Here is a 19261-nt window from a genome sequence, read left to right on the forward strand (position 1 = left end):
GGAGGAAAGCATAATTCGATTAGGAATTTAAACACAAGCAATTTGGGAGACAGTTCGGTTTGGAATCCTTTCGAGCGGAGTTCACGCTCCCAGGCAGCCGGGACCAGAGACCGGTCAGGTTGCAACAATTAGCTGGCTGATTTATCTATCTGGAGCACACTGGTGGCTGGCAACGAATGTCTCCTTGGAGTGGCCGAGCTCCGCTTACATTTGATTTGATTTGATGTGATGTGATGTGATGTGAGCGCCTACGAGCGAATGTGCTGCTGCTGGCGGCCAGTTTACTGCAGCAACAGCAGTGCAACAGCAACAGTTGCTGTTGCTGTTGTGTTGCAAACGCATAATCGTAAAATTTGCAGTGGAATGTTGCAATATTTTTCGCGAGTCTCGAGCAATTTGCGCGTGAATTATTCCAAACGTTGCATTACAAATGATTTCAGCAGCGACCACAACGACCAGGGTCTTTAATTGGCTCACAGCAACGAGGAAGTCATTGGCCTGCTGGACTGGACCTGCTGCAGCAGCAGCTCCACTCCCACTCCCACTCTCAGGTCCCTTTGCGACGCGAACGTGATGTAGACAAAAGTTTCGGCTTTGGCCATAAAATCATATTCCTCTTGGAGTCGTTTCCATGAATGTCACACTTGGGCTGCAACTGAAGATGGGAAGCTGGCAGGGGCAGGGTCTGCCTGGGTCTTTGCTGTGGGTGCTGCTGCGACGACTCTATTAACGAGTCGAGTGCGTGAAACTTTTTGCAGGCTTCCATTTAATTTCCATGGCCGATGGCTTGTTGGGCCCCGGGTGTTGCTGCTGCTCCTCCGGCTCCACCGGCTGCTGGGGCTGTTGTTGCTCCGTCAAAGTTGCGGCCGTTGTCGTCTGCATCGCTGCTGCCATGTAGGTAATTCCTGGAAGTTAATTTCATTAAGAGCAACTAGCAATGCGCGGCGTATTTATTAGCCACACGATATATTGTATGGGCCATGGCTTTGTTTTTCAAGGAATCTGCCGCCTGGCCGGGCCAACTGGCTGTTCCATGCATTTGTGGAATTCATCATCGGCGGCGGCGACATGGCAGCCGGCGGCAACTGCTGCTCTGGCATTTCCCCAGAGCAACTGCTGTTGCAATTTTCATAACTTATAGCAGGCATGCAAGGCAGAGCAGAGAGAGAGATCCCGGATCCGGTCGCGCTTGTTGCCACTAAATATGGCGCGAAATTTCCTTAAGAAAATGAAGAAATACGCGCAAGTGCGATTTCCAGTTAATAAAATTAAAGAGCCCAGCCCCGAACCTAGGCTAGGATTTAAAAATAACGCACATTCACCGGCGGACTTGTAAAATTCTTATTAATTCTGTTGGCAAGGCAGGGATTTCTTCAACGAATCGAAGCAAGTACTTAGGGGCGGAGGGAGCGGAAGGCAGGCTTGTTGTCATTGCGCCTCCATTTGGTCACAGTCATTCCGACAAGTGTTGTACACGCATTCCAGATGCTTTTCCATCATTAGCTGCCGCTGTCGCTGTCGTTCCTTGATCCGATCCGGACAAACACCTGCTGCAAGTGGAGTGCATCGAATGCCGTTTGGGGAAAAAGACATCTAAACAACTGATCGTCTGGGGCATTTCCCTGCAAATGGGCTTTATTGGAATACGGATAACATTCAGACTTAACGCTGGGCGATCTTGAGCACAAGTTACATCGAAACAAGGCTTACAATGTGTACAAAACAATTTAAACAGACAATACGAACTATCGAGGAGATTCAGAATAAAACATGTGATGATAATCTTCTAGAAAAATATGCTATAGACGCCGATTAGCAATAGGACGACGAATAGTATGAACAGCTTAGACTTGATGCGGTACTTCTGCTCCAGGCTGTTCACCCAGCGGCCAAAGGCCACCGACACGCTGTTGTCATCCGGGCGCAGAGAGCGTCTGGGAAGCGGCTCGTAGCCCACACTTCCAGTAGCCACAGTGCGACGGCTGTAGGGGCTGCTGCGATCCCCGATCCTCTCCGCTCTCAATCGCGCCAGATTCCGGGTAAAGTCGCTCTCGTACTGGGCATCCTCCGCTTCGTTGTCATCGCTCAGCTCGTTGGCATAGGTGCGCGGATAGCTCGATGTGGCGGGAGCCTCGGCCGTCACATAGCTCTGGGCAGGCGAACGCACATAGCTGCTGTAGCGCCCCGGGCGGTTGCTCAGGAAATCGTAGGAACTGGTCTGTGTTTTGGCAGCCGGAATAGATGGAGCTGCAGAGGCCTCATAGGCCTGGCGGCGTGGTAGATCCACTTTAGGGGCGTCATAGACCGGGCGTCGTGGGGGATCCACAGCAGAGGCTTCGTAGGCCGGGCGGCGTGGGGGATCAACTAGCGTAGACGACGGTTTGCGGTGGTAATCGTAAGTGCTGCTGACGCTGCTCGTAGGCTTCGACAGCTTCTCCCTGGCGGCGTATTGCTGCTCTACGAGATCGGCAGCCTGGGCCAGCTGCTCATCCTCCTCCTCGTCGGACTCCAGGACAATCAGAGAGTTAACCTCCAGGGTATTTTCATGATAGTTAGTGCGTTTGGATGCTGCAGGTTCCTCGGCAATCGGTTCAGGCTTCTTAGCCGGGCGCTCAACCTCCTTCTTCTCGGAGACAGTTGACGATGAAGTGGAGGTACGACGAGTCTGTATGGCTGGAGCAGCAGATGTGGTGGATGTGGGCTTTCTGGCCACCGGCTCCTCAGGGCGGCGTCGCTCAGCCTCCTTCGCCTCTGCGGCCGTAATTGTGCGTCGTGCCTTGGTGGCTGGAGCTACCTTGTTGCCATCGAGCTTGTCCACTGGCGTGGAGGCCGCTGCGGGAGCGGCAGACGGCGCCAGGGTCTCCCGCCTGTTGCTCTTCTTCGGACTGGCTGCTGCCGCCGGCGACGCCTGGCCGCCAATCGAGGCGCGCAGACGTTTCACCAGCACCTTGCGGCTGCTATCCGTTACCGGAATGTTGGGTAGCCCCTGGGCGAGCATCTTGGCCCGCAGCTCTGCATTGGACAGGGCATCTAAGTCGTCCACGTCGGCCATTGTTTCAGATTTTTTGCACTTTTCACAAATCGTTGAAATTGAAATTGCGGCGTCGCTTTTTCGCGGTGTGCTTGTTAGTGATGGGAGATGCAGGCTATCGATAACTCTTTGGGTGTTTTACAACACTTAATCACAGTCACGTTTAACGGTTATTTATTTAATAAAATTGCTTTATTTATGCCAGAACAATTGGGATAGTTTTAAAATAACTCTTTTTTGGGCTATTTTTATGCTAGAAATCCACTTTGTATCTTGGCATCTGTTTTCCACAATTTAAACTGTGACTTGAAAATCACAGTTTTGTTGTTCCCTATAATCGATAGTTTAAATCTATCGATAGTAGCCAGAAAAAAAACAATTACCCATCCCTAAAACATAAATTTTTAGCAACAATAAAATATAAATGCAGTTTATTTGTGTATAATAATCAAAGCCACAATTGAGGATAGGTCTTCGCTGAACAAAAGAACGCCCACACACTTCTGCCACACAAAAGATTAATTATGGACATCTCAAAAGCACCAAATCCGCGAAAACTGCAGCTTTGTCGAACATATTTCTTTGGTAAGATGCTTTAAATTGTACGTTAATGAATCACTACTAATTCCTTCTACCCCAGCCGGCTTTGCCTTTCTGCCCTTTGTCTGGGCCATCAATGTGTGCTGGTTCTTCCAGGAGGCCTTCCGCAAGCCCCCGTATCCGGAGCAGAACCAGATTAAGAGATGTAACTATACTATACTTTGTACCTGTATTTATCCGCTAATATCTTGACTCCTCCGTAGTTGTTATATACTCCGCGGTGGGGACAATATTCTGGCTCATAGTCCTCAGTGCTTGGATCGTCATATTCCAGACAAATCGCACGGCCTGGGGCGCAACAGCAGACTACATGAGCTTCATCATTCCCCTGGGCAGTGCTTAACCAAATAGCTTAGGAAAAACTATAACTAACTAATCTAACTTATGATATTAAAAAAGACTTAACTTTGCTTAAAAGACTAATGTAAAGTTGTGCGTTTTCTTATGTTTCCAATAGTAAAGGAATATTAAGTGAAAATGTTATAATCTCATTTTTTTACATGGATAAGCTAGTGATCCTTGGAAATGTAAAAGTTTTGGTCTAACATCTCTTAGGATTACTAGTATATATTATTTTAAAGTACATCCCGAAGGTCTAAATAGACAAATTCATTCATTAAGCAGAGCTTAAGAAAATCATATATAACAAGAAAGATAGCTAACTTTGGCCAGCCAAAGTTTGTATACCCTTGCAGGTAACAATTAAAATATATCATAACTAAGCCAAAAATGCATTAATTTCGATTCGGAAAGCAGTTTTGTGTTAGTTTTTATTCATTTAAAAAAACTGCATACCAAATTTAAAATGTTAAGAAATCAAAATTTATGGCCATTTTTGCTCATTTTAATGATGTAACCCCTTATCAAATTTCGCAAAAATGGCCAAAAAATCGATTTCTTCCTGACATATCTAGAAAATTTCCCCTGTTGATGCTGATCAAGAATATATATGGTTTATGGGGTCGGAAATGATTCCTTGACTTAGAAAAATATTATTTTATATTAAAAAACTTCTTGATTTTTTTTTAAATTAAAAATATCATAACTCGGCCAAAAGAGCATTAATTTTAAATCGGAAAACTGTTCTGTGCAAGATTTTCTACAGTTAATAAATCTGCATACTTCATTTATAAATTTTTAAAATTCCATTTTTTTTCAAAATCAAAAATTTTAATGATGTAACTAACCCCTTATAACATTTTGCAAAAATGGCCAAAAAATCGATTTCTTCCTGACATATCCAGAAAGATTCCCCTGTTGATGCTGATCAAGAATATATATGGTTTATAGGGTCGGAAACGTCTCCTTCACTGCGTTGCAAACATCTGACTGAAATTATAATATTCCTGCAAGGGTATAAAAACGAAGGTTTTTATACCTAGAAAGAGTTTTATCTCTTCAAAATGTAGCTTAAATGGAAAGTTTTTTTATCCCAAAAACCCCCGATGACAGAAAAAACTCCAAAGACAATCATTGATTTAATTACATAGTTTTTTATTCACATCTAAAGCTGTTTTTGTTTTTTTTTTTTTATTATAATTTTTCTGTATACTTTAAATATGTGTACTATATTTTGTTGAAATTTCTTAGCCGCTAATTATGTGTTTTTGTTCATATTCTTCCATATTTTCATATTTTGTATGCATGATTTTAGCTATAGTTAGCCGGTTTTGTCGATTACACTCTTTGCTTAGATACAATTTCATTGTTTCGAATTCAATTCAATGCGCTGCTTCCCCTTGTTTGTTTGTTTGTTTGTGTTTGCTTGTGTAGCTCTCTAAAATACATTTATTTAGTATAAAACTCTGCTTGTACCATTCCATACATAAGCCATGATGGTAATTTGTTAAACCCCGTTTAATTTAATTAATTGTTAATTGTGTTTGTTGTGGTATCCGTTTAAATCGATTGTTTTGTCTATATGATTTGATTACAAATTGCATTGAGAATGTTGAAAAACCTAGCGACTCTAAGGAAAACACACGCTCTGTTTCTGATCTACACATGAAGACATAATTCAAATTGCTATTACGCGGTAATTTGCATTATACACTATATATATATATATATATATATGTGTGTGTATATGTATGATGCATTAATGTTTATAACATGAACTTGCAGAGCAGGCTAAAGGACCTGAATCGACGGGGAACTAATTTACAATACAAAAGACTTGCTTTAAGGTATTTATTTACAATCAATACTTGGTTTTTATTTATAAATCCTAAAGAAGAATTGTTAGGGATGGGTGGGGGGAGGGGGGGAACAGGACTTAGGCTAAAGAACATTAAGTGCCATAAATCACGCGTGTAGAGTCTATGAAGCGGCTAGTGAACACTACTACACACCCACATTCACATAGATAATCGTTTAATTACACATATCTCGTTGCTATATGCATATGGGTATAAATATTTAAAGTACAAAGTTAGTTGCTTAGAAACAATTTAAATTAGTGTGCGGCAGCTGGCCGAAAAATCGTCATTGTCCTCGAACTTAGCACATAGAAACTACGGATACGAGTAGTACACACATGTAGATATATGTAGATAAAGATATATGTATATATATTTATAAGATCGAATGGGCGGCGCGCCCAATTTGTCTTTTAGATGCAAATCTCGCGCAGCTCCATCCGCAACACAGATGGGGATAATTAATACACAGTCTAAATGCTAAATCCTACTTGCATTATTTAATCATATATATATAATCAGAATCACTTGGATTTCGATTTAGTTTCCATTCGTCAAATGTTTGTTTTTTACAAAGAGAAATCATTATTGGATTTGTTTGCTTTGTTATCTGTTTTGTTCATGTTCGGTTTACGCTAGAGGTTTACGCCGATGGTTAAAGGCATCGGCGGCGGCGTAGAGGTCAAAATGACTCGGCGGCGGCGGCGTAGTAGTCAGAAAGAACCGGCGGCGGCGGCGCGTCAAATAAGGCAAAAAGGCCATTTTAATGAGTTATTTTTTTTTTTTTAAGTTTTATAAAGAACAATGACACTGAAGGCCGCGCTGAAGCTGCGCCGATGCCGCACCAGCGGCGCGCCGCGGCGCGCCGTTATTTTCATAATTTGGCGGCGGCGCGTCAAATAAGGCAAAAATCGGCGGCGGCGGCGGCGTGGCGCGGCGGCGTATATGTCTAGTTTACGCCTCTCTCGTATGTTATAAATATAAAATACACTTAGGAAAAACGTCGCTATAGGTATAGTTATGCTATATATATTTATATATGTATAGGTTGTATGTGGTAATAGTAGTGATACCTTAGGCTAGTTATAGTTAACCACGTTGAACGAAACATACAAAAAAATACTTATGCATATAAATAGTCGATTCTGTGTGTGTGTGTTGTCTGTCTAGACTTTAGGGGCAGCCGAGACTGCGAAGGGTTCTGACGTTGGAAAGAGACCGGGTTGCCACAGCCTCCTACCTCTGCTGCACTCCTCGTCCGGGCCAGGCTAGTTGTTCTTCACATTGTACGCCTTCTTCTCGTTGCTGCCATTCAGTGGTTCTCATTTCGACGGACCCGGCGGAAACGGATTTATCACAGCTACAGCAGCCGCCTGCTGGCTAGCCAAGACAGCAGCTAGGGTAGATTAAGAAAAAGTCAGATTAGTATTTATATTTATACATTTATCTTGTATATAATAGGGTTTTAGGTGCATAAATAATTTAAAATTAAGATTTACAGTCTTTAAAAACTGATATCCTTCCTCTAAAGATCAATAGTCATATTTCTATATACATTTTTATAATTTCTTTTATTTCTATTAAAAAATATAAACAATCTTGATTCTTTGAAGCTTAATTTTTTGATTAAAAAAATATTTTAAAAATGTATACACCAAGGAGACTTGAGACGAATTAAATATTTAGAGACTCTGCCAGCTACTACTCACCTCCGTAGGGCGCCGGGTACATGGGATAGCCAAGGCCGACATGCGTATGATGGTGCGTGTGCACATGGCGCTGCGGTGGCGGGCTGCGCGAGTCGGCGGCACCTGCACCGCCTCCTGTTGCCCCATTGCCGGCAGCGCCTCCTACTCCGCCGCCGCCGCCGCCGATGGCTCCATTGCCCGATGGTCCTTGCGGCGGCGGACCGCCGGCCATCGACTGCTTGTGGCCATCCAGCGAAGAGCCGGTTGGCACTCCGCCATGTCCCTTGGGGCCGGAGAGATCCGGCTTGCTGCCGGGCGCCGGGCCCATTCCTCCGGGTGGTGGCTGTAGGTTCAGCGGCACACCGCCCGCAGACCCAGGAGTCGAGCCGGGCTGCTGGCTTGGACCGCCGCCGCTGCCGGGACCGAGGACGCCGGAAACTGGTCCGGATCCTGGGCCGCTGCTCGTGGGTCCGCCGCCTGGTTGGGGTGGACCAATGATACTGGGACTGCTGACGCTCACCTTGACGGGGCCGCTGCCGCTGGTGGGCGACTTGAGGGCCCGTTCGCTGAGCTCATGGATCTTATGGGTGGTGTAGTACTGGCTGGCCGCATGATGCAAGGCATCCAAAGCCTTGGTGCCCGTATTTCGCGAGAGATCTTCGGGGGCGTGGTAGCGCGGAATGGGCAGGTGATACGGTGCCGTGTTGTATGGGCCGGCGGCCGACATTAGCACGTTGCGGTACATAGGATGATTGGGATCGAAGCCAAAGGGCGTGGGCGAGATGTACGAGGGATGCAAAAAGTACTGCGACGTGGGTGGTGGTGGCGGACCTTGGGTCTCCATCGTTGGCTTTTGCCCCTCTTGTTTCACTTTCAGCTGCTGCTGCTCATCATCGCCGCCTGTCTTTTGCTTAGGGGAATCCTTTGTCAAATTGGTGGCCTTATTGTTGGCCGCCGCACTTGCCGCCTGCGACTGCTTCAACTTTTGCTGCTGCTGCTGTTGTTGCTGCTGTTGTTGTTGTTGCTGCTGCTGGTGTTGCTGCTGCAGGTGCTGATGATGCTGCTGTATCGCCTGCTGTTGCTGCTGTGCAATTTGCATCTGCTGCTGCTGCTGTTGTTGCTGCTGCTGCTGTTGAGATTGCGGGTTGCCCAAGCCGGGCTCATCCTTATGCATCATGCCAGGATGCGGCGGAAGTCCACCAGGACCGCCTCCACTGGCTGCATTCTGAGCTGCCGCAGCAGCAGCCGCAGCTGCCTGGTTCTGTCGACCCGTGAACATGTAGTACCTGTAATAAATCGAATTATGTAAAATAAATTCCGAAATAATCCTAGTCTACAATTACCTTCTCAGCTCCTCATCGCGCGCCTGTTGCACCGCAGCCAGATTCATGGAGTGACGCTGATAGATGGCGGGATAGGCACCCAGTGCCTGTAGATCCTTGGGATGCAAAGCGTGTGGCTGCTGGGGCTGTGGAGGCGGCGGCGGCTGCTGCTGCTGGGGTTGCGGAGCCGGCTGTTGGGAAGGTGGTGGATGCTGCTGGCTCGGGTTCGAGTTGGGCTCCTGCTTAATCTCCTGCTTGGTCATGGGCTCTTGCTTGATCAGCTTATTGGCCAATAACTAAAATGACAATTCCAAGTTATCTTGGGAATATAACAAAGCTGCTAATCCTTGAGAGACTCACCTGTGGCTGGGGCATATGCTTGGGCTGGTCGTGTGGGCTGGGGCTCTCCTTGAGACGCTCTTCCTTAATGCTTATACCCGACAGCTGTTGTGCCTGCGAACTCGGCGGCAGACCGGGATGTCCACTTAGTTTGGCAGCCTCCTCCGAGGCCACAATGGACACAGGCCCAAAGTTAGGGTCCACGTTGTACGGATAAGCAGGCGGTATGAAGCTAAAAGAGAAGGTTTACTTAGATAAAGTGGAAGTTAAAGTCGATTTGTGGACTCACTTGAAGGGATAAAAGTGGGGCATGCCTTTGCCCGGCCCGGGACCACCCAGACCTGCTGCTCCCAAAGCCGAGATTCCACCCAGACCGGGCGGCAGGGCACCTGGCGGCGGACCAGCCACTGCACTGAGGTTAACCGGCGGCGGCTGCTGCTGCTGGGAACCCGGCTGCGAGGTGGGCGGTCCTCCGCCCTCCTTGCCATTGTTCTCCGGCCCCGACTGCTGGCCCTGCTGCTGATGCGAGGGCGGCTGCTGCTGACCCGGCTGCTGCTGTGGCTTTGTCATCAGGTCCAGCGGAGGATCCTTGTTCTTGTAGTCCGCCAGGTGGGCAGCCACCGACTGCTGACTGGGCGGGCCCAGCAAGTGGCTCTGAGGCTGTGAGGTAGGCGGCGGGGCTCCAGGCTGCAACTGCTGCTGTTGGGTGAGGGCAGGCGGCAAGCCTGGTGGCTTGCCTGGCTCCGATTGCACCAAGTACTGCGGCTGCTGGGCCTGTTGTTGCGGCGGCGGTGGTCCCGTCTGCTGTGCGGGGTAGAATTGGTACATGCCTGGCACATACATGTTGGGTGCCGGGGCTGGTGGAACACCCACTCCCACACCGACTTCGGGTGGCTTCTTGCCCATCAACTCGATGTGCTTAACCGCCGCCGCTGCTTGACTGACCGACTTGTCCAGCAGCTCCTGCTCGGCCACGGGCGTTGAGTCGTCGGAGATATCACTGTAGGCCGGGCTCTGCACATCCTCGCGTGATACACGCCCTTCAAAGTCCCCGGGACCGGGAGACTTTCGGTTTTTCTTTTGCTTACTGCCCACATTTCCTACTCCTACGCCCACTCCCACTCCCACCGAGCCGAAACCAGGCGAGGTCTTTATGCCAGCTTGCTGTGCGTAACTCGCTGGCGTTTGCTGCGTGTCCTGGACGTGACTAGGCGGCCTTGGAGGCGACTGTTGCGTCTGTGGATTTAAAGGAGCCGGGCCAGGCTGCTGCTGCTGTAAAGAAGCTGCATCCGGTGGTCCAAACCGAAGGACTCCCGCTTTAACTGGAGAAGATATATAGAAAGAGACAACTTAGTTTTGGTTTTAGAATAATATAACAAGGAAACTTACGTGCTCCCTGCTGCAGCAAGGCCTGCTGCTGCTGCTCCGACAACATGGCTGGCAAGCCACCCATTAGCTGTTGCTGATGCTGCGACAAGGCCTGTCCCGAGATGCCAGCTGTGATGCTGCCTCCGGCCACAGGTTGTTGCTGCTGCTGCTGGTTGCTTGCTGCACCGCCTCCTGGGGTGAGCAACTGCTGCTGGTTGGGCGGCTGTTGCTGCTGCTGTGTCGTGGGATTCGGAACTGCTCCAGCCAGTGGAAGATTGCCCAGCGGCATTCCCGATGATGGAGACTGCTCGGAGGCACCAGTTGCGGGCGTCGTGCAGATGGAAGGTGCTGCCGGTGGAGTTGCTGGCGGAGGCACAGCTATTGCCGGCGGGGATGCCGTCTCTGGTAAGGATGAGGTGTTGCTAGACGCAGTCGCAGGTGCTGATCCAGTTGCTGCAGTTGTGGGTGCACTGCCATTGGTAACGGGATTGGAAATGGAGGTGGGCGCCATCGAGGTTACTGCCACTGTCGGCGTCGCTGTGGCTGGCACTGCTGTTGAAACTGCCGGAGCCCCAGATGATCCCGCAGCCACGCCTGGTGAGGGCGGCGTCGCCGGCTCCTCGGGCGCCTGCATGGAATCCTCGTCCATTGAACTGGCACCACCGCCCGCTCCATGGGCATGCGACTGATGGTAGCGCAGCCCATTGGCGTGCTTGTACTTCTTGCTGCAGTCCTGCTCGGGACACTCGAGCAGCACCGGGGAGATCGCGCAGGGCGAGGCAGTCTTACATTTCTTGGTGCTGATCTGCACATTGAGGCCGGTCACCGGATTGAGCAGGCTCTGCGGCTGCGTAGCCAGGCCACCGCCGCTGGCCGAGATGGGTATGCCACTGGCGTTCACCATGTTTACACCGCCGGCTCCAGCAATGCCACCACCAGCGCCAGACGCTCCTCCATCAGCAGCGTCACCGTTAAGCGGCGAGGGCGCTTCGTCCTTGGACTTGCGCTTCTCGGGTCGCGGTGGCAAAAACGCCGTTGGTGACGTGCTGGGCGTGGCCCCGCCGCCGCCGGCGCCTCCATTGCCCGACGAGCTGCTGTTGCTGTTGCTTGCCGCCACATTGCCAGAGGCACTGCGTGTAGCACCGCGTCCCTTGGTGGCACCATTGCGCAGCTTCGAGTGAACCTGAGCATGGGAGAAGTAAATCTGCATGGAATTAAATCGAATTAGTTTGGACTCAGGCAGTTCTCTCAGACAGGTAAGTAGTACTAACCGAACTTCGGGTCTCGGTGAAGTTGCTCAGGTCAGGCGTGAGGCCTGCACTGCGTCCGCGCTTGCCGCGTCCCTTTGGAGTACGAGAATCTAATTCTTCAGTTGGTGAATCACAGAATCTGCAAGGGTAGGAGAGGGCGTGTGGTTAGCAATATATTCTCAAAGAATTCTCCCATTACTATCTGATCTTTTCAAACTCTTCCCCCGCAAAAATCAAAGGGTAAAGGAGGAGATAAATCGAAATAAAAAAAATCAACTTGCAACTTAATATTGAAAGGCATCTTTATTCATTTATCTAAACTCTACACAATTGTTTTTTTGGGTTCGGAAGCAGTTTGAAAAGATTGACTCAAGCCCCAGCCCCACCAACTCACCTTGGAGGAGCCCAGTCGTGGCGGGTGCAATCGAGCAGGGTGCCCACATAGGTCTTGCCCCGCCACGTCACGTTGACCACAAGAACGCCGCCTTCGGTCTCATGCCACACGATGCCTTCGAGGGTGACCGAAGTGCCCGGCTCGCACGGTCCTAGGCAGTCTGGTTCGGTGATGGTGCCCACCGAGGTGCCAATGCAGATGTCCACCATCTCCTTGTTACCTCCGCCTGCGCCCTGTCCGCTGGCCGTACTGTTGCCAGCCTCATGCTTGGCCCTTTTGGCGGGTGGCGATTTGGTGTCCTCGTCGGCTCCTGTTCCTGCGCTGCCCGCCGGCACCGAGATCGTGTGGTGCATGGTGGCTGAGATCATGCCGGGTGCCATTAGCTTGGCCTGCGCCGCAGCCGTCGTCTTGCCGTCCACTCCACTGCCGCCGGATGAGCTGTTCTGGCCCTGATTCGAGTTGGCGCCACTCCCACTGTAGCTATTGGAGGCGGCGGCCGCTGCTAGTTGGGCGGCAATGTGCGAGGAGATTTTAATGCTGCCAGAGGCATCCTTGCCCGGGGGTCCTGGAGCATTGGCAGCCCCTCCTGATCCGCCAGCACCACTACTGTTGGCATGTTGCGTGGCGGAAGAAGAGGCTGCTCCGGCGGCTGCCAGAAGGGAGGCAGCCGCTGGGACCACGGCCGAGGGTGAACCCGCCGATGGTGAGCCTGCTGAGGGTGTGAACACGCCAGGCGGAACTGCCGACATGGAGGAGGATCCACTACTGTTTTGGCTAGTTCCGCCACTGGAATTCGAGTTACCGCCGGAGTTGGACATATGGGCGGCGCGCCGGATGCAGGCATGATGGGAGCATGGTGGTCCAACCTCACCGTTGCATGAGCACGGCGATCCGCCGGCGCCCGCTCCCGAGCCTTTCTCAGGCGTATCCTTCTCACCGGCTGCCGAGGCCGCCGCCGCCGATTTGTCCACGGACATGCGATTGGAATGTGCGTTCTTGTCCTTGGTCTTCTCGCGCCGATGTCCAGAGCTGCCGCGTTTGGTGCCCTGCGGCGTGGACTGACTGCCGCTGGAGGATCCTCCTCCGCTGGCATGACCACCGGCATTGCTTTGGCTTCCTCCTCCGCCGCCGCCTCCTCCACCTGACGAGGATGAGCCGCTGCCGGCACTGGCATTGTTTAGGTGCTTTTTGCTGCTCCCCGACGAACTGCCGCTGCCGCTGGAGGAGCTTCCGCTGCTGGCGTTGCTCGACGAATTGCTGCCCGCCAAGGAAGACGAGTTGGTGGAACTGGAACCGGAGCCCGAGCTGCCGTCCTCGTTGGCCGAGTTATTAGATCCGGCGCCCAGGGCTCCGTTCTGCTGCTGGTCGGTGGCCTTCACAATCTCGTGCTTGGCCTCCGAGCTCTTGGTGCCCGGCTTGGTGCGCTTGATCTTCATTTTGAGTCCTTTGTCGAGCGTGGCCTGGTGGTCTATGGACATCTTTGCACTCGATTTGCCACTGGAGGAGCTGGAGCTGCTGCCGCTACCGCTTCCGCTGTTGCCGCCTTGCGAACTCGGCGGCCCACCTGCGCTGGTGTTGTTGTTGCTCCCGCTGCTGCCTGTGCTGTTGCCGGAGCTGCTGCTGCTATTGCTGCCTCCGATGCCGCTTCCAATCCCACTGCTGTTATTGTTGCTGTTGTTGCTTGTGTTGTTGCCGCCGCTGCCGCTGCCCGTTTGCGAGGACATACCGCCAGCGGAGAATTTGGTGCCCTGCTGACCACTGCCAGCCGTTGTAGCTGCTCCCGCTCCTGCTGGCGAAGATGAAGAGGACACTAAGCTGCCTCCCTTGGAGAAGCCGGCAAATGTCGAGGATGACAATGTGCTGCCAGCTCCAGCTCCCGCTGCTCCGTTGTTTCCGTTTCCGTTGCCGTTACCGGCTCCGTTCCCGTTCCCGCTACCACCGCCCAATCCGCTGTGGGATTTCGAGCTGCTGCTGCTGTTCAGCGGACTCGGACTGTTCAGTTGAGCCACCAATGCGGACTTGTAGCCCTTGGAATTGCTGCTGCTGCTGCCGCCGCCGCTCGAGTTGGAGTGATGGTGGTGGTGGTGATGATGTTTCCCCGAGGAAGAGGACGATGAGGAGGACGAAGACGAAGATCCCTTGGCCACTGCGTTCGCACCGCTGTTGGAGGTGGGACCGCTTGAGGAGGAGGCGTTGGCTCCACCACTGGCCACCGGCTGGCGTGTGAACTTAATTGTGGTTGGCGAGGTGGCCGACAAATTGCTGTGCAATGTGGTCTTGTGCGATTTGTGCGATGACGATGTGCCAGACGCTGCCGCTGAGGATGACGAAGATGAAGCGCCGCCCTTGGGTGTCGAGGATGATGAGGAGGAAGTGGATGAGCCTGTGGTTGCCTGCTTGGCATTTAGCGCGGTAGCCTGGTTGCCACCACCCGAAGAATGCGCCGCCGACTTCTCGATGTCCGCGTCTAGGTCGTCCAGCAGCTCTGGTATGCCGCCAATGTTCCACTCGTCCTCGTACTCGAAGTTCGTGTCCTTCGACTCGCTCGAGTTCGAGCTGCTCGACGAAGACAGCGAGGAAGATGAGGAGTTGCAAGCGGGACTCTTACCCGATAATTCTGTGGAGACAGAAAGAGGGAAGCAAGAGAGAGGGATCACAGATGAGATCTTTTTTGTTTTTTTTTTCTGCTTGCTGAGTAAGACTCCACTTTAATAGGGGGCATTGGCGTAAGCAGTAGGGGATATTTCTTGAATAAACTTGGATTTTTAACGACCCTTGTTTTATTTTCTTTACCTTTGCGGATTAGTTTAAGACGGCCACCCTCTTTCACGTAATTCCATTAATTTATTCAATAAAAAAACATACCCCTCCCGAAAGCAAGCCTGACTGCGCCCGTTGTTGGTGGAAAGAGATAGAAAGGCGTGAGATTTGCCGTTACTTACTCGTGTTCGTGTGCTTCTTGATCGCACTAGAATTGTTGTTGTTGTGGCTCCTCTGATTATTCGCCGCTTGTGTTGTTGCTGTTGCCTTCGTTTTGTTATTGAAATTCAGCGCTTGATTCGCTGTTGTCGCCGCGTTTGCGTTTGTTGTTGCTGCTGCTGCTCCTGCCGTTGTTGTTGTTGCCGTTGTTGTAGCTGTAGCTGCTCCTGCCGCACTTAAATTAGCTAACAATTTATTATTCTTAATATTGCTTTCCGTTGCTACGTTGCTGCTATTCAGGGCCACCTGCGAATGCACAAAAAGACGAAGAAATCCAACAAAATAAGTTGCAGTCGCATATGTGTGTGTGAACGTAGACGGAGTTCGTGAGCGAGTGTGCGTGTGAGGAGTAAGGCAAGAAAACTCAAATAGAAATTGTAATTTCTTCCGCCGCTTTCGCTTTACCTTTGCCAACTTCTTTTCCATTCCATAACCATATTTAGCTAATAATTATGCGCGTTTATTAAACAAATTAAAACCGAACAAAACGAAAACAATAAATAAATAAAGCAACTAATATTCCTGGACTATTTTGCGCGAGCCTTCCTCGGCGTCCTTTTTCGTTTGGCAGATGAGACTGAACCGAAAACCAAAAAAAAAAAAAAAAGAAGAAAAAGAGGCAGAGAGCAACCACCGAAAACGGCACACACAAACACACACACTCACAGGCCAGAGAGCGGGAGAGCGGATGAGAGGCGGCAGAGAGACGAAGGCAAATAAACAAACGCGTTCAGTGTTGGGCAACGAAAGACTTGTAAATTAATGGGAGCCTGTGACAACTTTAATTGTTCGCCGATCTCGATTTTCACTTTAACTAATAAATCAGTTACCGCCACACGTTTAAGCTACTGTCCCAATAAAGCAATAACAAACAGAGTAGGGAATGTAGTTCACCGGCCAGCTCTTATCGCTTCTTTCGCTTATCGCACACTGCAAAAGTCTAGTGGCCACTTGAGAAAGCAGCCGAAAAAAAGCGGACAACAAGAGGCGGCACTCGAGTGGCCCGAAATGATGACAATAAAATAATTACGCTCTTATCGCCCACTAAAAACGAGGTATCAGCGCACAGGGGGTGGCAAACGGGAGTGGTGGGCAGGATGAACAGTGTTGCCAACTATTAAACATCCCACTTAAGTCATAAACCCTAGGCAAGGGTGACTAAAAATAGCGCACTAAGCACAATATACAATCTATAAAGTCATTCTTATTATTCTTAGGAATGCTATTAAAGTATTTCGGGGAATCTTTTTTTTTTTTTTTAGAATACAAGTTTCTGAGAAGAAAAAATTCTAAAGTTTCTATTATTACATTTTATAGATACATTATACATTCTCAGATACATTAATTATGATCCACTGTCCTAATAATTCAAAGCTTATTATTAATTTTACAAAGTGAAAATCTCCTTTAAGATATTTCGGCCAAAAGAACTATAAAACTTGAAACGAAAACTCTTGAGTATCTAAAAAAGTATCTTTTCTGATATATCTGTACTATATGTATCTGTATCTTTTGGGTATTCCCATGGAATGGATATTCAAGCCTCTGGCTGAGTTGGCAACTCTAGTGACAAGTCGAGCGGACAGGGCCGACGTGGGATGTTGTTAGATAGAAGGTGTGACAATCGCTTACCTTATTCGGGTGGTGGCTAGTGTTCGCCTCGTTACGTCTCATTGACTCCATGCAGACGCAAACGATCGGGCGGCCGCACTGCGCGGGCGGCCCAAAGTACTACCAGTAGTGCCTAGGAACGGGCAGCCGGCGGACACGGTGCTCCTGGTGCGGATGATGTTGCAATTGCAGTCGCGAATGCCGATGCTGAGGTCGCTGCTGTGTGTCAATCGAAGGGACTGCTGCTGCCTCGTGTGGCTTGTCGAGTTATCCAGGCAACAACGCAGGGAGACACAGGGCCTCGGCCCTCGGGCCAAATGGTTCATTTTCAAAACTGCAAATAGAAAAGGAGATAATATTCGTGATCAGTAAGCTGGTTGCAATCCGGGATCCGGGGGATATATACTAGAATTTTTGCTATAATATACTATATGGTGTAATGGCCCACTCGATCGAGTGCGGCGCGAGATTAGAGACTTGTCGCTCACTCTGTCAAGTGCTCAATTCAATTGCCCCTTATCTGCGATCGCCCCAATCGGCGTGTTTGAGGTTAACTATAAAGCATGGAGGCACTGTGATTTACATGCACTCGTTTGGATCATACTATATACGAGCTCGGGTAGGCGGAGGTGGAGGGGATACGGCACCTTAACGACCTGGTAATTAAAGCACTTTTGCACAATTTACTGATACCGATAACGATGAAACCGGTGGTCTCTCTGCCCGTTCTACTCAAGCCCCCTACCGATCTCAAGAGCCGCCGAATATGGAATATGATTTAAACATGTGCGTGTGCTCGAGCACAGTAGCAGTCGTCGTTCCGATTCGCGATAAGATAACGTCAGCGTCGACGTTGCCTCTGGGAATTCTACGGTTCTATGAGGTTCCGATTCTGCGATTCTACGATTCTACGAGAGCTTGTACACGTCTTTGCCCAAACCCCAAGCTAACACGTTGACGTCATTATTGTCAGCTAACTACTTAGCACTTATTTTATTTCCATGCAAATGAACATTAATTCCAGAACAAATGGACAGCACAGATGTCGGCTAATAGGCTTAGCTTTATACTTTTGTGAGCTTAATAGAATGCCTATGAACGCTTATGATGGTAATAATTCAGAAAACCAAGTAATCATGTTGTTTTATAGATTTTTATTAAAAAATAATAAAAGTTATACATAGAAGAGATTGCGCTTAAAAATACCAAATACGAATTCGGTGAAACGCTGAACCCGAAACAGTGCTATAGCCTGCTAAATCTGTTGTCGAAAATATATATATATTTTTTAATTATTAATAATTATTAAATAAATCTGTACAGTAACAGCAAATGTTTGCGTTGAATGCACTTTGTGCAACCTATATAATTTTCCTGCATTAAATGCCATATCATGATCATCAACAACACCCACGTGTTCACAAATTGCATGAAAGGGAAATGTCGTATATTGTCATTCTATAATTCTACCTTATTCGACAGGTTTTATGCTCTCCTATGTCATTTAATTGATTGATTGGTTTGCATGAATCTCTGTTGATTCATTCAGTTTTTTCCGCTGCTGCTTCGTTCGAGTTAAAAGCAGCTACAACAATTAAATTTGCATGTGCTTAACATTTTATGATAATTAAGTGGCACAGACGACAAAACACGCTTTTTGTGTGTGGGCCGGCGTTGGATTTATTTTATTCTGTATTTTTATACCCTTGCAGGGTATTATAATTTCAGTCAGAAGTTTGCAACGCAGTGAAGGAGACGTTTCCGACCCTATAAAGTATATATATTCTTGATCAGCATCAACAGCCGAGTCGATCTAGCCATGTCCGTCTGTCCGTCCGTCTGTCCGTCTGTCCGTCTGTCCGTCCGTCTGTCCGTCTGTCCGTTTCTACGCAAACTAGTCCCTCAGTTTTAAAGCTATCTCAATGAAACTTTGCATATAGTCTTCTATATACTCTCACTGCTATATATGTCGGAACGGGCCGGATCGGACGACTATATCATATAGCTGCCATACAAATGTTCGATATATTTTTAGAAAAAAAATTATAACTTTGTTGTTTTTCAACATTTTGGCACCATTTTTTAGATATGACCATTTTATATTATTTTTGAATTTTGGTAAAAATTTTATGAAAATCGGACGACTATATCATATAGCTGCCATAGGAACGATCGGGAAATTAATAGAAAAAAAATTATATATTCTTTGTTTTTCAACGTATTTTCATCTACTCCGGGATATAAGCTTATTTTATTATTCTAGAATTTTGGTATAAATTTCAAAAAAATCGGACAACTATATCATATAGCTGCCATATAAACCGATCGGTAGATGTATACAAAATGTAAAGCTGGGAATGCAAAACTGTAACTGTCAAACTGTAAACATAATAAGTATAGGTAAAATGTAATGAAATAATATCTGCAAGGGTATACAAACTTCGGCGTGCCGAAGTTAGCTTTCTTTCTTGTTTTTTTTGT

The 19261-nt window shown here is 48.7% G+C and overlaps 3 protein-coding genes across 6 annotated transcripts in view; 1 reads left to right on the forward strand and 2 right to left on the reverse strand.

The window, feature by feature from the left end:
• Positions 1-1608: 1608 nt before the first annotated feature.
• Ote (Otefin) lies at positions 1609-3204 on the reverse strand. The gene has a single exon (XM_017169856.3). It carries the CDS (start codon positions 3050-3052, stop codon positions 1787-1789), a length of 1266 nt encoding a protein of 421 aa, XP_017025345.1. The 5' UTR covers positions 3053-3204; the 3' UTR covers positions 1609-1786.
• A 196-nt stretch (positions 3205-3400) lies between these two features.
• pen-2 (presenilin enhancer) lies at positions 3401-4060 on the forward strand. Its single transcript, XM_017169559.2, has 3 exons — positions 3401-3616; positions 3672-3776; positions 3835-4060. The coding sequence occupies exons 1-3, from the start codon at positions 3556-3558 to the stop codon at positions 3972-3974; spliced, it is 306 nt and encodes a 101-aa protein (XP_017025048.1). The 5' UTR covers positions 3401-3555; the 3' UTR covers positions 3975-4060.
• Positions 4061-5104: 1044 nt separating this feature from the next.
• Positions 5105-19261, reverse strand: part of sbb (scribbler) — a 94567-nt gene continuing 80410 nt past the window's right edge. For 2 of the 4 annotated variants that reach the window (XM_017169582.2, XM_070284747.1), the window contains exons 3-12: positions 16802-17114; positions 15133-15415; positions 12191-14807; positions 11818-11935; positions 10568-11750; positions 9468-10500; positions 9200-9410; positions 8861-9135; positions 7539-8803; positions 5105-7225 (exon numbers count right to left, since the gene is read on the reverse strand). In XM_017169582.2, coding sequence (XP_017025071.1) covers positions 7152-7225; positions 7539-8803; positions 8861-9135; positions 9200-9410; positions 9468-10500; positions 10568-11750; positions 11818-11935; positions 12191-14807; positions 15133-15415; positions 16802-16852 — 7110 coding nt within the window. In that variant the 5' untranslated portion in view covers positions 16853-17114 and the 3' untranslated portion in view covers positions 5105-7151. Of the gene's footprint in view, positions 7226-7538; positions 8804-8860; positions 9136-9199; positions 9411-9467; positions 10501-10567; positions 11751-11817; positions 11936-12186; positions 14808-15132; positions 15416-15574; positions 15735-16801; positions 17115-19261 lie in introns of those variants that run through there. The other 2 variants (XM_017169583.2, XM_017169584.2) reach the window with 2 other exon arrangements.

The sequence above is a fragment of the Drosophila kikkawai genome, chromosome 2R, assembly GCF_030179895.1.
Source record: "Drosophila kikkawai strain 14028-0561.14 chromosome 2R, DkikHiC1v2, whole genome shotgun sequence".
NCBI lineage: Eukaryota > Metazoa > Arthropoda > Insecta > Diptera > Drosophilidae > Drosophila > Drosophila kikkawai.

Coding starts and splice junctions, on each gene's coding strand:
- Ote (XM_017169856.3), bottom strand. CDS start 3,052: ATGGCCGACGTGGACGACTTAGATGCCCTGTCCAATGCAGAGCTGCGG.
- pen-2 (XM_017169559.2), top strand. CDS start 3,556: ATGGACATCTCAAAAGCACCAAATCCGCGAAAACTGCAGCTTTGTCGA. Junction 3,617..3,671: donor TTGTCGAACATATTTCTTTG/GTAAGATGCTTT, acceptor CTTCTACCCCAG/CCGGCTTTGCCTTTCTGCCC. Junction 3,777..3,834: donor GCAGAACCAGATTAAGAGAT/GTAACTATACTA, acceptor ACTCCTCCGTAG/TTGTTATATACTCCGCGGTG.